General features: G+C 36.0%; 1 protein-coding gene across 1 annotated transcript in view; it reads left to right on the forward strand.

Moving 5' to 3' along the window:
• The window catches only part of MYO16 (myosin XVI), a 293,290-nt gene that overhangs the window by 112,915 nt on the left and 164,439 nt on the right, over positions 1-15,936 (forward strand). Inside the window, exons 10-13 of the mRNA XM_085052748.1 lie at positions 2,056-2,206; positions 7,958-8,068; positions 10,991-11,056; positions 13,594-13,721. Coding sequence (XP_084908874.1) covers positions 2,056-2,206; positions 7,958-8,068; positions 10,991-11,056; positions 13,594-13,721 — 456 coding nt within the window. The remainder of the gene's footprint in view (positions 1-2,055; positions 2,207-7,957; positions 8,069-10,990; positions 11,057-13,593; positions 13,722-15,936) is intronic.

Genomic DNA, 15,936 nt, shown 5'->3' on the forward strand with positions numbered 1-15,936 from the left:
TCGTGTACATCAATACATGAAAAGTGCCTGTTAAATTATGTTATTATTGTCCTCTTAAGTTCAAAATGCATCTGTCAAAACAATAGGCACCCATTTCCCCCCACACTTTGCTGTGATTTACAACCTATTTTTCTTTTGTGACACCTGAAAGGTTTATTTGGTTGCAAGGAGTTTATAGCTGAATTTTAGGAAGTTTCTAATGCAAGTTGTGTAGTTACCACAAAAGGGGTAGGATTAAAGGGGAAAGGTTCAATTTCACAGCAAAAAAATCCTGGATCTTCACAATTTAAGAGAAACATCACGTGAATATTAAGGAAGGTATAAGTGGCAGTGTTTTGGTATTTAATACTTTAAATTATTTTGCTTATGCTTTTCTTTAAATCCTTATTCTCTTTGCGATTCAAGAGATTTGAGCAGTTTTGGACAGCAGCAAAAGACTACTCAGAAAGAAAACTTCATATTTAATGATGTTTGGTTTATATTTATGTTATTATTCTGAATCTGAGTAAAATGTGAATTAGTATTAGTAATTTCTGTTTATGAGTATCACAGGTGTTTAATTTCTTCTACAATCTAATCTCTGATATGTCTTATTCTAATTGCCAAATTCTGTTCTGCAGTTCAAATCAGAGAAAAGGGGGGTGGATCTTTCGTCCATGTGATATTTGATATTTCGTAAATTTATCACAAAATTATGTAAGGTGAATCAAAGCAACAAATAGAAATTTTTATCTTTACCAATTTTCCTCTAGATATTTTACAATTAAATGTCAAGCAAAACATTCTGAGGCAAAAAGCCATTTATATTTCATTATAAAATGTTTAAACTAATTCTTTCAATATTTACAGACTGACAGTTTCATCAAAAGAAAAGTTTTGCTCATCTGTCTTTTTTTCAGTGGGAAACTACTTTGTCTGGTTTTCCAATAAATTCTGCCTAGAAGGTGTTTTGTCCTTTTTTAAAAAAAAAGATGTATTTCAGTTCTGTTTCCAACGGCAGTTCTTATAATGAGTTTCTACCAGTGTTAGCTATGAGTATCCATTTAAGTTAACTCTGTGTAAATCGTTAACTCTGTGTAAATTTTTGTAATCAGTGATTAAACTCAAATAACGAAGATTAAATATGAGATTTATTTCAGCTAAGTTTGGGCTTTATTCCATATTGGGATGCACTATTCCCACATTTCCATATTGGGTCCACATTTCCTTTCAAATAAATTACGTACACATTTTGGCAAGGAGCTGATGTACACTCCATGAGATTGTCTCATTTGCACTGTCAGAATCCAGACAATTATTTTTTAAGAAGTTTGTGTTTTCAGCTCCTGCGGCTGATTCCTCACTAATTCCTTGGATGTACAACTCTGCAAAATCATCCAAGGTTTTGGCATTGTTGTTTTTCTGAAGTGTCATATTGTCTGAACTGTCAGAAGGTAAAAGAACTTGGTCTGTAAGAATAGGTTTAACTTTTATATGGATGAAGAGTATTTTGTATTGTTGGAGTAATTTCAGGAATCTATTATTTGCTTGTTTGTTTGTTTATTTTTACCTTAGCACAAATCCAGAGCAGCTTCTGGTCATAAAATGTATCTTGGATACTGCCTGATTAAAAGTAAGCTAAAAAGTGATGGAATTTAATTTTAATAACTGCAACGATGATATCTATATTAAGTTATGTTAAAACATACTATTTTTTAAAATAGTATTGTGTAAATTAACTGTGCTTTTTTAATTCAGTTTCAAAATCCACCATTGATTTGCCAGCCTAGTGCTGTCAAAAGCAGACTCATGCATATTCTCTTTGGCTTGCTCGATTTTCTTTCAGAAAAGATATGCATAAAGGTGAATTTTAAATCAAAGTATGTTGGTCTGTGTCTTTGGGAACAGACTAGCCTATGTGAACAGTTTATTTCTCACCAATTTCTGTTTAGTACTTGGACCAAGAACTTGTGTTTCAGCTTTGAGCTGCATCTCAGTTCTGTGCTTGTGCCACCCACATTTGATTGTCTGACATCTTCAGCAGGAGTCTAATGGCTTTATTGATTCTCTTTGTAGCAATCCCCTGGCTTTACCAATTGCCAAGCAAGACAGTTTGCTGGAGAAAGACACCATGTTCAAAGATGCAGCTAAAGGCTTGTGTAAGCAGCAATCTCAAGACAGTGCATCTGAAAATGTCACTGTGAATACCACAGCCAAGCTTGAGCAGGTAATGGCATGCAGTATCTTGAAATTTTTGTTAGTGCTTAGGTCTGGAAACTGTAAACTTAATGAAGCTGAAGGCCACTGTATTTTTTTCCCTCATCATAAAGCAACATCATTTGCACTGTGGAGCCTTGTCACCTTGCTCACTCCCTGCAGTCTGTCTGCCCTGCAGAGTTTCCTCTGCTAATTGAACTGCTGCTTCCTGCCAGCTACTGGTGGCAGGTCAGGGGCTGTGGGGAGGGCTCAGAGCTCCTCCAACTCTATTCATGGTTCACAACAGGGGAGGGACAACTGTTGCCCAGAGCGTGTGCTTGTCTCAAACTTCAGGTTACAAAAGAGAGAAACACAATCTGGGAGACTGAGAAAACAAAAAGAATGTTTAAGGAATATCAAGTTGCAAAGCAAGTGACTCTAATTCAAAGCTAGGAATGGCCAGATTTGCAGATGGAGTGTTAACTCCCTTTCTTGTGATTATGCATTAGATTAATGGCACTGATTATTTGGATACCCTTTACAATTTTCTCTACAGGATGACAATCTCATTCAGTGTACAGGATGAATTCTAAAGAAGGCAATTATCTATTGCTTATAAATCTAGCATGTCCCAAGTTTGAATGTTTAGGACTTAATTTTTGTTTGGTTTTGTTTTTGTTTGGTTTGGTTTTTGTTTTGGGGGGAAGGGTGGGATGTTGTTCAGATTGTTTTGTGATACCAGAGGGTTTATTTTCTGCTGCATGCATTTGGGAAACACATATTCCAGAAGTATTTCACCATTTAAGAAAAAACTATTTTAGAATCAAGGGGATGGGGGAGGGGAGGATTTCCATTTAAATTAATTTACTGTGAATTTGAAGCATAACAAAGGAGAAAGATACTGGTTTGATTTAAGCCGCAATCAGTTAAAAAAAAACTGCATCACTGTCTTGGCAAAAGAATGCACACTCCACTGCTTTTTATTTGGATGTGTTTCAGAGGAATATCTTGATCATACAAGATCAGTCAGTGCATCCATATGTAAATGATATGAGTCAGTCTGTGAAAGAACTTCAGCTTTGGAATCCTGTGGAGCACTCAGTTCCCTGTTCAGTCAGAGGATACCACAACACGTTTTGCGCTTGGCTTGCATCTTGTTTTCATGTCATACAGTTTCTGGTGTTGCTGACTGATGTGATTTGGTGGAAACAGTCATTCCAAGGGACAACCACTGCTGGTCAGAAAAGTGAATGCTTGCAACCCTGTAAGCAGGAATCCTCCTATAATTGTAGGAAAAGAGAGGTGGTATTTAGCTTGGGGTGTTGCCAAGACTTTCTCTTGCTTCTAGATGTTCAACAGAAATGTGTACAAGAACACAGACACTTCTTTCTGCCTGAGTCTCTTTTGATGTAAACCTAGCTAAAATTATTCAAGTTTTTGTTGTATCTAAGCTAAACTTTTGCTTTATAGTTTGTGCTCTAAAATATACACAGAAAATTATCAGAATAAGAACAGCTAATCTGCAGGTGAAACAGGTGAAAATGAGCAAACAGAAGTCGTCATGCTGGTAATTTCATTCTCCACCATGAGTTCAAGTCTCTTCAGGGTCCCAAGGCAGATTTTCAAAAGCACCCCTGCTGTTTCACCATACTACAGTGGGATTTCCCACAATAGTTATAGTTCAAAGACAAGAGAACAGACATAAAGATGAATCTCTTTTAGCTCCATTATTTGCGATTTCTGCAGGAAACAGTCTGAAATTCTGCTCTAAACAAGGTAGAAGTATGTGTGTTACATATTTTTTAAGAGCAGTGAAAATTAGAAAATCTCTGTAGCTGCTGAATTAGGAGTGATGCTCCTTAGCATGGAGGAGTCCCATCTGAGAAATCATCTAACAGGGGATAGGTTAGAAATGATGCTATTTTAGTAGTTTTTAAAATGACTGGTTGCATTAGAAAAGAATTAATACAACTTTTCAATCAGCAAGGGCTTAATGAGCTTTAGCTCATTTAGGAAATAGAGTAAAATAACTTACTTCAGAAAACAGTTAAATTTTAGTTAACTAAAGACTACCTAGATTTTGTCAAAATATGCATTTTTTTTCTTTCTTGAAGTGATGTAATTGTGATCATGTAAGTACAGAGATTGTATTCTCTAGTTCTTGCCATGCATTATGAACTGTAGGTATATGTGTCTCATATCTGTATTTGGGTTAATAATATTTAGATCTTTGTTTTTAAAGATGATATTTGTTCATGTAATACATTTTTAAATTATTATTTTTTAATTTCACAACTTGGGAAGAAACCTTTTTTTTAGTGCTGATACCAGAAGAAAACTTTGAACAACCCCTTCCCACTGTTCCTGCCTTTTGGGTATCCTAATTCTAATGAGTTTCACTGTCTTTTTTTCTTACTAGTTACATTCAAATTACATTCAAAGTAATCATGTTCTGTTTAATTTTTCAATAGGTTATGTGGAGTCATTACTTGGGTTTTATGTTCATATATTATTGAAGTACATCAGGATGATATTTCATATGCTTTGTGTCAGAAGTGTCATACATTCTTAGGCAATATAGGATGCAGATTAGGCCTTTATTGGGGGATCAAAAAGAAAAATTTCATCCTGGTATATTTCAAACATGTATTTTTAATAGAAAAAGCCTGCAACTTTTTTGGTTTGGAAAGAAAGAACAGTTCAAATTTATATATTGCTTCAGGTTTTTTAATTGCAAAAATTATGAAAAAGAGTCTTAAGAAAATATTATTTCTTATGAAGATTTTTATTACTTGAAGCATAGGAGATGGGGATGAAATGACTGCATCAATAAAGCATTTTGGACCTCTCTTGGCTTGTATTAGGGCTTGCTTTTTTCCTTAGTAAAAGGTGTTCTTTGATCATCTGTAATGTCAAGATCTGTGCAGGCAAACAAAGAAATCAGTATGAATAATTTCCAGAATTTTATCATATTCTCAATTTCTCTTCATCTCATCTGGGAAGGATATTTTTTGATAGAAGATTGAAATTAATGGCTTGGAATTGAATTACGTGCTTCATGCTGCAAATAAATATAAATTAAATATTTTCTTTCTCTTGATTGGGTCTTTAAAAAAAATGAAAATTTTCTTATGGTTCTTGTTTATGTATTGTTGGCTACATGAAGTGTGTGATAGAGTATCCCCTGATTCCCTTTTGATTGTACCAATATTAGTTGTGACACAGACAGGCACATCTGTGTGTAGCATAATATTTCACATAAGATCTGGGATTCACACATATTTCAGTGACAAAAGTATTTAAAAAAATAACTAAAGACTATTTTATTAGCAGATTGTGAAGGTTGTTAAGAGTATGCAATTTGAAAGAGTAAAGAGAAATCTTATTGTAAGCATTACAAAAATCTAAAAAACTAATCACTTCCAGAGGAAGTGATTGGAATTTATGCTGTATATAGGGCTGTTTTTCTTTTATGTCTCATAAAATTTACATCCTGCAATTAGAATGATAGCCACATAGATGCATTGAGCTAAAAACCACATCTGTATGCTCAGAAAAGTAGATGAGAATGGGATTTTAAGGTGCCCACAAATAAGATATTAATAGTGTATGTAACATTTACTGTTTAGGGAAAATCAATTGTGAATTTAAGGGATTTAGAGTTTCTTATTTCTACGTGATTATTTGGTTGTTAAACTGTGAAATTTGATGCAATGTGTCTGGCAGAAAATGCTGAAACAGTAAATTCTAAACTTTGTAGAAGAAGAGTTGAAAATATTTTGATTCCCTTACTTGGAGTTTTGTTGAGCACTTCACATTTCTAACCATATATACAGAATGAGCATTTTTGGCCATGTCTAGATCATGAAATAAATGCAAGCCAGGGCCTATTTGCTGGCCTAGGGCTGTGTGGGATAAGTCCACACACATCTGTAAGGCAAAACTGTTTTCTCCCTCCAGAGATGGGGCCATGCCCACATGACCCATGGGAAATGATTATGGACATGTGACATGAATAATATCCAGGTTTCATCTGCATGAATATTATCTGATAGGAACAAGGGATGTATAAGGAAGTGAGCTAAAAAGTCCAGAAACTACGGAGAATCCCAGGGCAGTACTTTTATCCAAACCCTTCTTTTATTTACAAATACATAGCAGAGGTTTAATCTTCCTAGAGATAGATTAAAAGAAGCTCATTCTATGGCACAGATGTTCTGAGTTTTCATGGCACACAAGGGAGTGTAGTGAAGACTGATGCCTGTTTTGTTTCTGCATGCCACTATTAAGGAAAGGAGGCCACAGGCTCCTGTCTCTGCTCTCTCTCTACAATACACTTAAAAATGTTCCTTGAATTATTTTTTTTCCTATTCCAATGTACATCATCACAGACAAATGCCAAAATATAATTCAATTTTTTGTTTTGCCAAGTGGAATTAATGTTTTCTAGTCAGCTGTACATCCAATTGCCATCATTAAAAACAAAAAGAGCAAGAAAGGCAATCTTTGTGACAGAGGAATCTTCATTCAATTTAACAGCATGAGGAACAAACTTCTCCAGCTGGGACACATATACATATAAGGCACAGGCAGTGAAATCAGAGTATTATGTTTTCTGAACTAGACCTTGAACCTGTAGAAACAGTTGTAGTTTAGAAGTTCTGTGTCAGATCCCAGTACTGAACATAAGTATCCATAGTCTTTGGGTTCTTCGCCATGACAGAAGCACACTCCCTGTTCCCTCCAGTTTCTCCCAGTCTGCTTGCTGTTTCTGCCACTGATCTCCTGTCACTGCCAGAGACTGAAGGTGCTGAGGTGTTCACAAAAAAAGTCAATGTCTGCTTTTCTCCTGAGCCTTCATTTTAAGCGGAACAATAGAGGAAAGAAGTTTCATTTTCATTGTCCATCCTCAAAATAGATCCTGAGTTATAATAAACTCTGAACAAATACCTTAATTCTGTCATTGTTCACATGAGAATTTTCTGTTTCTGGGTATTTTGCTGACATAAGAAATGAATCAAACTACGTTTTACATGTAGCTCATTATTTATAAGCACACTGCTTAATGTATCAATGTTTATTTTGTCTTTAACCAAATTTCCATTGTCACTGATTCTTTTTCATCTGTCTCCTATCTTAGTCTTTTGGATCCTGTCTTGTTTTATTAGCATCTACTTTTTTATTTAACCTTCCAGACTTTATATTATTCACCCTATATCTCAAAAGTATTAAGCAATTTCCCTCAGCAGTTTTGGCTAAAGTCGCCTATTCTGATTATTTTTTGGTTTCCATGAAAACCCAATTCCAATTTCTTACAAACTTATTTCTAATCTGCAGGAAAAATTCCAGTAGAATTTGAAATCCCATATGGTGAAGAGTAGTATGAGGGCTTTGTTAAATACCAGGGAAGAAATACTTCACAAATACACTAACTAATTTCTTGACTTTTTTTGCTATAAGCATTCAATGAAGAGAGCAGGAAAATTGCATTTGAGTTGAGAATCCATATGGGTTTAAGGATTGCAAATGGCATTCTGGTATGTTCTTAAGAGCCCATCAGACTCCTGTAGTTATACACCATAACACTGATAATAATTTTTCTATTCTTCCCATGATTAAGATTAACAAAGTGGAATTGTTTGGGAGTCACAACTTTTCAGTTTCCTAATGCATTTTTTCCCCATAAATTCTAGGGATCTAGGTTTATACTGTAAGTTAAAACATTATGGTACAGAATGATTCATTGTGAAGTGACTTGATGTCTCTAATTTGTGTTTTCTAGATCAAGCTAATGCCTCCAGCTCCAAATGATGACTTGGCTTCCCTGAGTGAGCTAACAGACAGCAGCCTGCTTTATGAGATTCAGAAGCGTTTCAACAATAATCAGATATATGTGAGTTGCTATTCTCCTATCAATAGTAACCTTTCAAACAAGAGCAAAGAGAGAATAGGAAAAATAAGATTACTATCATAACTACTGGACAGTAACCTGGCCCAAACCCATGACTAGTTTTAGATGGATGAGGGAGTGTGTGTGTGTGTGTGTATATGTGTGTGCGTGTAAGCCCCGCAATTCCTCAGGTTTGTGTAGGAAAAGGAGAAAAAAATATTGAATATCACTTCAGATAGGTTTGAAGACAATTTGTGGATGTTTATTTCAGAGAGAAAGTGTGTTGGGAAACACTGATGAACACACTTGAGTCACGAATTAGTGCTTTAAGGTCACTCAGATCATAGTGTGGCCGGGTGGTGCACCACCATGGTTTGTAATGTTCCTTCTCAAACCTCCAAAAGATCCTTCCATTTTTAGGCTATGTTAATTTAATAGAGCAGGATTACTGGAAATGTATAAAAAATTTAGATGTAAAAAGCTTACAATTCAGCATGGGAGATTTCATTAATAGTTTCTTCCAACATCAGAGAAATCATTATATATAGTGTAATGTTAATCATCTGGATACTAAAAGAAATTGTTGTAGCTAGATTTTGTAAAGAAGGTTTTCCTGGTTGTGCTGTAGTAAGCACAGAAGGCATGAAGTTAGGCACTTGAAAAGATTGGTATCCCTGTCCATTTTTTACCCATAACTTATTTATAACTTACAGAACAGTTGAGTGGAATGTAAATGTGAAACATGCATATTTTTAAATTTATAAGTTGATTACACTGTTTAGATTAAAGGAATATGGGGAACTGTTGCATTGCTGTGAATCCTTTTGAAATTAGGGGAACTTCAGTTTTAGGTGTTATAGCATTTAATGTTAAGAAAAATTCTGGGGTTTAGAATTATGGATCAAATCCAAAAAGATACTCATAATATGAGTATTTATTTTTCTTCATCTCACTTTCAAAGATACCAGATAACTTAAACTGAATTCACGGGGATCCAGAGAGGAAGTCTTTTATTTTAATATACTGAAGATTTCACCTGAAAGGATCTTCTACTCTGGAGTTCTCTGAGCTTAATGGAATTTGTAGGCAGCGTTCATTAGTATTCTGCTCTACAGTAGGCGTTGTGCTTTGGTAGAGTGTCAGCATCAGTGCTGAAGGTGCTTGCATTTTGAATAGGTTCTTAGACTTAGAAGGAAAAGTGCTTGGACTCCAATTCCAAGCCAAAGTCCTCATTAGCACTAAACACTTTAGTGTTTCATATTTTGTGAAGCCTTGCAAAGCTTTATTCTGCAGGAAAACCCAACAGTGAAGTCAGGGTGGTTGAGAGAAGGGAAATAAATTGATGCATTTTAGAAGATAAAGAATATATTTATTTTGAAAGACAATATTTTCTGCCTCACCGAATCAAAATACTTCATCTTGAAAAAGGCAGCATGACTGGAACTGTTCACATGATGCTTTGCTGTCTGACCTCTTCAGAGACAGAAGTCTGGCATTTTTTGCATTCTAAGAGTGTAATATAGCAGCAGCTGTTTATGTGGAGTGAGAAGTATAGCAGCAAGTGTGACCTACAGTCTTGTACTTAAATGCATCGAATTGTAGAATGGTTTGGTTTGGAAGGCACCTTTAAGATCATCAAGTTCCAACCCTCCTGCCATGGCCAGGGACATCTTCCAATAGAAGACATTGAACTCAGGGCCCCATCCAACCTGTCCTGGAACATTTCCAGGGATGGGGCATCCACAACTCCTCTTCAACTTCTTCTAGTGCCTCAGCACTCTCACAGTAAAGAATGTTTTTCCTAGTAGCTAATCTAAATCTCTTCCTTTTCAGCTTTAAAACCACTCCCTCTCGTTCTGTCACTACAATCCCTGATAAAGAGTCCCTCCCCATCTTCCCTGTAGGCCCCTTTAGGTACTGGAAGGTTGCTATAAGGTCTCCCTAGAGCCTTCTCCAGGCTAAACAATCTCAGGTCTCTCAGCCTGTGCTCGTAGCAGAGGTGCTCCAGGCCTCTGATCATCTTGTTCTAGCAGGTCCATGACTTTCTTGTGCTGAGGACCCCAGAGGACCCCAGAGCTGATGCAGCACTGCAGGTGGGGTTTCACCAGAGCAGAGCAGAGCAGAGCAGAGCAGAGCAGAGCAGAGCAGAGGGGCAGAATCCCATTCCTCACCCTGCTGGCCATGCTGCCTGTGCTGCAGCCCAGGATACCATCTTGGCTTCCTGGGCTGCAAGAGCACGGTGCTGGCTCATGTCCAGCCTCTCATCCATCAGTAGCCCCAAATATGAAACAAAAAACTATGCAGACTTTGCAATCATTGGATGGTTTACTCTTTCTAATACAGTCAGGATAGTTTTTCTAAATGCATGCTCATACAGTTGCGTAAAGACTTACATATATCGAATTCTTTGTCTTACCCCACCAGCAACATATTTTAATGTATTAGCTCTGGATAACAAATATAGCATTTCTAAATTATGTCATCTATTCCATAAAAAATCACTTGAGGAGCTTGTTTATGTGGTAGGCATGCCAGGAGTGGGACTTGATGATCCTTGTGGGTCCCTTCCAACTCAGCAGCTTCTGTGATTATGTGACATTTTCATAGTTTAGCAAGTGGTAAGTTACAAATTAACTTTCAAATAATCTACCAATAATATATGTAGTGCAATTTTTCTCTGCATAATTTTCAGTTATGAAGAACTCAGTTTTATTACAAAAACTCTAATTAATTCTGTTTAAAATGTAAATTTAAATCTCAAGTTCAAACTATGGAGTTAAAAGCTCAGAACTTGTGAATTATGTTTTAGCATGTTGTTAGCTAGATTTAAGAGGCTTTGCTGAGAGTTCCTTTTGGAAGAAAGCCATTAGCCTCCTTAAAATTTAATTTATTACTTAATAAAGCAGTTATATCTTCTTTTTTCAGACCTACATTGGTGATATACTGTTGCTTGTTAACCCATTTAAAGAACTTCCTATTTATTCTACCATGGTAAGTATTCTCTTTTTAAAAGGTTGGGGATATTTTTTCACAATTCATATAGTTCATTTGACAGGCCAAACCCCAAAATTTAATTAACATCTATGCCCATTTAACGTGGGGACCATCCTAATTTTAATATTTTAGCAAAACTTTTAAAACTTCTTCCACGATACAACTGTTTTGGATGTGTCTTATTGGTGAAACAGCCATCTTGGTAATGCTTTGAAAGAGCACTTTTGGTTGTTCAAAAACAGTTCCTTATGACCTCGGTGGTTTCTGCCACCGTCAAACTTAAAAAAATAGATGCATAATTAAAACAGTGGTTGTTCTAGTTCACGTCCCCTTGTCCAGAACATGATTATGGAGATACCAACCTTGGATGGTGCACAAAGACTGCCTTGGGTCAGGCATAGGGATGTGGCTTGTGCTGGGCACAGGCAGCATTTGTGCAAGGGGCACTCGAGTCATGTGAAAACATTCAAATGTTTTGACCTTTCATTCGTCTTCCCCGGACATTTTAGAGATACGGTGTTAGTATAACTGTTAATTTATCCTCCCCTCCCCTCTTATGTTCTCATTGATGCACTGAGATCACAGGGATCAGGCTCCCTGGTAGGGAATATTCAAATATGTTTATTTAACTTACAAGAATTATAAAGGTTTAAAAATTCAGTAAGCAAGTTGTAATTTGTGGCTGTTTGCTATGTTGCGTGGCTTTGTGCGTATCAGTAGTAAATCTGAGAGAAAGAAACACTGTGATGTTTATGGCAGGAGCAGCAGATTCCAAGTTGGGAGTCTGAATTTATTTCTAGATATGGAAATCATCCATCATCTCCAAGGTTTTGGATGATGGTGTTTTTTCCTTACATTGTGTATTTTATATTAGATACATGATTTTGTGCACTAAGAGAGAACTGAAAAGAGAAAGAGTTTACATATAAAAAAGTTTCCTGAATGTTTGCTACATCTTTACTTCTCTGTGATAGATCTATTTAATTAAGTTTATCATGAGACACTTTCTGTCCTTTAATTGTTTGGGTCACCTTGGCTACTAATTGCTTTTACCTCATCATTATAATCTGCACGCTGTTGTGCATTAGGTGGGTATTTCCCAGATGATCAAGAAAACGTGGTTGTAAAATCACTTTCTTTTTGAAATACTCAAGTATACTGCAGCAGCTTAGCTGGCATTGTATTAAACTAATTGTTAGATGGTCTGTATAATAAAGTAATAAAAAATGATTATGTCAATACCTCAGTAGATGCTGATATGCTATATGATGTAGCTTATTAGTTAGCATTTTTGTTTCAGGTAAGTAGTTTGTTAGCTGTCGAAAAGGAATGCAAACATATTGGGCATGATACTATTTTTAAAACAAGAATGAAGCAATAAAAAGATTATCATAGGAGCAACATTTTATGTTTCCTTCTTTTTTTTTTTTAAATACTGTTCATAACTTCTCAACAAACATAGTTTTGTTATCGTGCACTGACCTCCTGCAGTTCCAACAGACTACTACTAAAATAAATCTTTTATAAGCAATTTTTCACTCTGAGATGACATAAAAAATCATCAATTAACACATTATAATAGCATTATACTACTAGGAACATGCAATACCACTTTGAAGGTGTCATAGTGACAGTAGAAGTGCTTGAGCTGTGGATGTGCTGCTTTGTTACATTCCAGCAGAATTTACTTGTGCCTGATGAGGACATATTTATTCTTGAAGTTTGTTTTAGAAAAATATGTGAACTTGCAACATTTTGCATTGAGCAAGGTTGTGAAGGTTTCTCTTTGTCCTTTGTGGCACGCTGAAATGATTCCTGGAGAATTGGTGTGGATTTAATCTTTTTTTGTCTGGTAGCCCTTAAGGCCTGACAAAGAATATATCATGGAAGATTCATTCAGCTACAGTGTTGTAGATGCCCCAGGATTGAATAGTGTAGTATCTAAATAAGTAAGACAGGCATGGGACTGAAAGGGGTGAGACCATCAGGATACCCTCAGGAAAACAAAAAAAAGTGGTTTCTATAGCAGATAATTGGTTTCACTCAGACTTCAAGGACAGTATATGTTGCCAGATGTGTGTATCAGAAGTTAGTCTGTGTTGCAGAGAGAGTATTTGTGGGATACTGCTCTGTCATGTAATAATTAGTTTATAACTTGTTCCTTTGGTTTCAGTTTTAACTTTCCATGGGATGTTGGTATTCAATTTTGTAAATTTTCAAGTCAAGACATTGAAAAACTATAAATGTAAGGTATTATAAAGTAGCTTACTAGGTTTTGTTCTACTTAATGCACAAAACAGTACTGTTAAGTCCTCTAGTTATGTTTAATTTTGTATTTTAATTAGACCTTCTGTGTTTAAAGCTCTATTTTCTGTAATTAAAATCTTCATAGCTGTTGTAACAGTATCTCTTCTATACATAAAGAGATTCTGTTCATAATGCCTAGAAAGCTTTACAAAAGACCCAAGAGTAGCAGGGTGAAACATAATTCTTTTGAAATGTATTTATCATTTTAATTTTCTATAATTTTTCAGGTCACCCAGCTTTATTTAAGTAACTGTGGAAAACTGTGTTCCTCACTGCCCCCACATATATTTTCCTGTGCTGAAAGAGCTTACCACATGCTATTCCAGGAGCAGCGTCCCCAGTGCTTTATCCTCAGGTGAAAATTTATCTTTCTATTAATTAATTTGTACCTCCTGCCTTTCAGCTGTTTCCCTTGGGCCCCAGCAGTTGAGATTTCCATTTTATTTTTTTCTCCAAATGACTTTTTTTTTCTGTGTACTGATCTCTGTATCATACATTAGAGCAAAATAGAAATGAAAAAGGTTTAATTACATCTCAAGTTCATAAATTCTCTTGGGGAGTTGCCACTCCATGTAGCTGCATCTAATTAGGAACAAGAGTTAATGGTAAAGAATTCAAAACTGCTGTGTGTGTTTGCTAATATTACATGAGTCAGGATTAGAAATAGAATCTATTGACAATAAAAATGGTAAGTCCTTGACTAAATTATAAACCTCTGTGGTGAGGTGCCTGTATTGAAGCTTGCACTCTTCCTTATGTTTGTGTGACCATGAGTTTGTTCTTCAGCTCTCCAAGCTCAAAATGGACGTTAAAATGGACTTTAGCCTTTAACCTTTATTCATAGTGATGTTTCAATGATAAATAACTTCAAAATTGAGAATAAATGTATTAGTAATCTTCAGTGAAAAGAGTTACATCCAAATATGCTGGTTTTATTGTGGTGAAATTTGGCATTCACCTGGAACTTTTTAATCCCCAAATCTGTTAATCCTTTTCTCCAACTCTCTGATAGCAGTGAGTCTGGTGAATTTGATGCACTCAGTCAAAGAAATTTGTTGCTCAGTCTTATCACTTCTCTGTCTTTTCACACTTTACTTATTTCATATCTTCTGAATCTTTAATCTTAATATCCTCCATAGGATTACAGAATCAATGATATTGTAAAAGACCTTTGAGATCATCTAGTCCAACACCAAGCTGTGAACTAGACCATCACACTGAGTTGCCATGTCCAGTCATTTCCTGAACACCTACAGGGATGGTGACTCTCCCTCCTCCCTGAGCAGCCCATTTCAATGTCCAATCACTCTTTCTGTGAAGAAATTCCTCTTGGTGTCCAACCCGAACCTCCCTTGGCTCAGCTTGAGACCATTTCCTCTTGACCTCTCTCTGGTTGCCTTGGAGAAGGGAATGACCCCACCTCACTACAGACTCCTTTCAGGGGATTGTAGAGAATGATAAGGTCTCCCCTGAGCCTCCTTTTCTCCAGGCTAAACACACCCAGTTCCCTCAGCTGCTCCTCATAAGGCTTGTATTCCAGACCTTTCACCAGCTCTATTGCCCTTCTCTGGACTCCCTGCTGCACTTGAATGTCTTTCTTGAAGTGAGGAGACCAGAGCTGGACACAGGACTTGAGATGCAGCCAAATTTGTTACCATGTTACAAGATTTATTTTTTTTTCTCCCAGGCACTTCACATCTGATTAAACGTTCACTGACTGAAATTTAGCATTTTACAACAGGAAAGCATTTGGCTGTATCACTGAAGAACTTACTATCAGTTATTCACAATTAGTTTCAGTTTATAGCAAGCCAGCTTCCCTCATGTACACTTAACACCAAGAGCTATCTTTGTATTAGCTTTGCATGGAAGTTACAGAATAAAATTACATTCTTAGTTATGCTCTTAAGTAGCCAGTAGGTGGACTTTTCATAATTAACTTCCTTCTGACTGCATTTTGCTCCTGCTTTTCAGGATATGAAAATACGTTAAGCACTGACAAGATAAGTAAAGAGCTGTCTAGGGAGCCTAAATATAGGCTTTTTAAAAGCTAAGGATACTTAGTAAATCAAACCAAAGATTTATAGCATGCTGGTGGCTAATTTTGTGAGTCAAAAAGTCATAATAAATACATAAAATGAAATTTTATGACTTGCTAGCAGCCAGGAGTGTCACTATCCAATGATATTTTTGTGATATAAATCACATGGTTAAGCCAAATAATCTGAAATGTAGAGAAATCCTTGTGTTTTACAGTGGAATGCATTGAAAGCATTGAATATCCTTGGTTTAGCATTCACTAAAGGCATTCTGTTCAAGTTAGCAATATTTATTTTTTGAAAGTATAAATCCATGTTTTGTAAGTGCATTGGGCTTCTGCAGTGCAGTTACAGATTTGTGTTAAAACATTGCTTAGAAATACACTGTCAAATTTAGCTTAATTTTAGAAATACAATTTCCAGCTAACATGGAGGATTGATCAGTTACAGATAGCATTACTGATAATACAAAACTAACTCTTTTGTATTTAACAGTCTTGCTAGCACGTATTTGTTTCAAATCTAGAAACT

This window comes from Lichenostomus cassidix, chromosome 1 (genome assembly GCF_008360975.1).
Source record: "Lichenostomus cassidix isolate B80296 chromosome 1, HeHo_3.0, whole genome shotgun sequence".
NCBI classification, from domain to species: Eukaryota; Metazoa; Chordata; class Aves; order Passeriformes; family Meliphagidae; genus Lichenostomus; species Lichenostomus cassidix.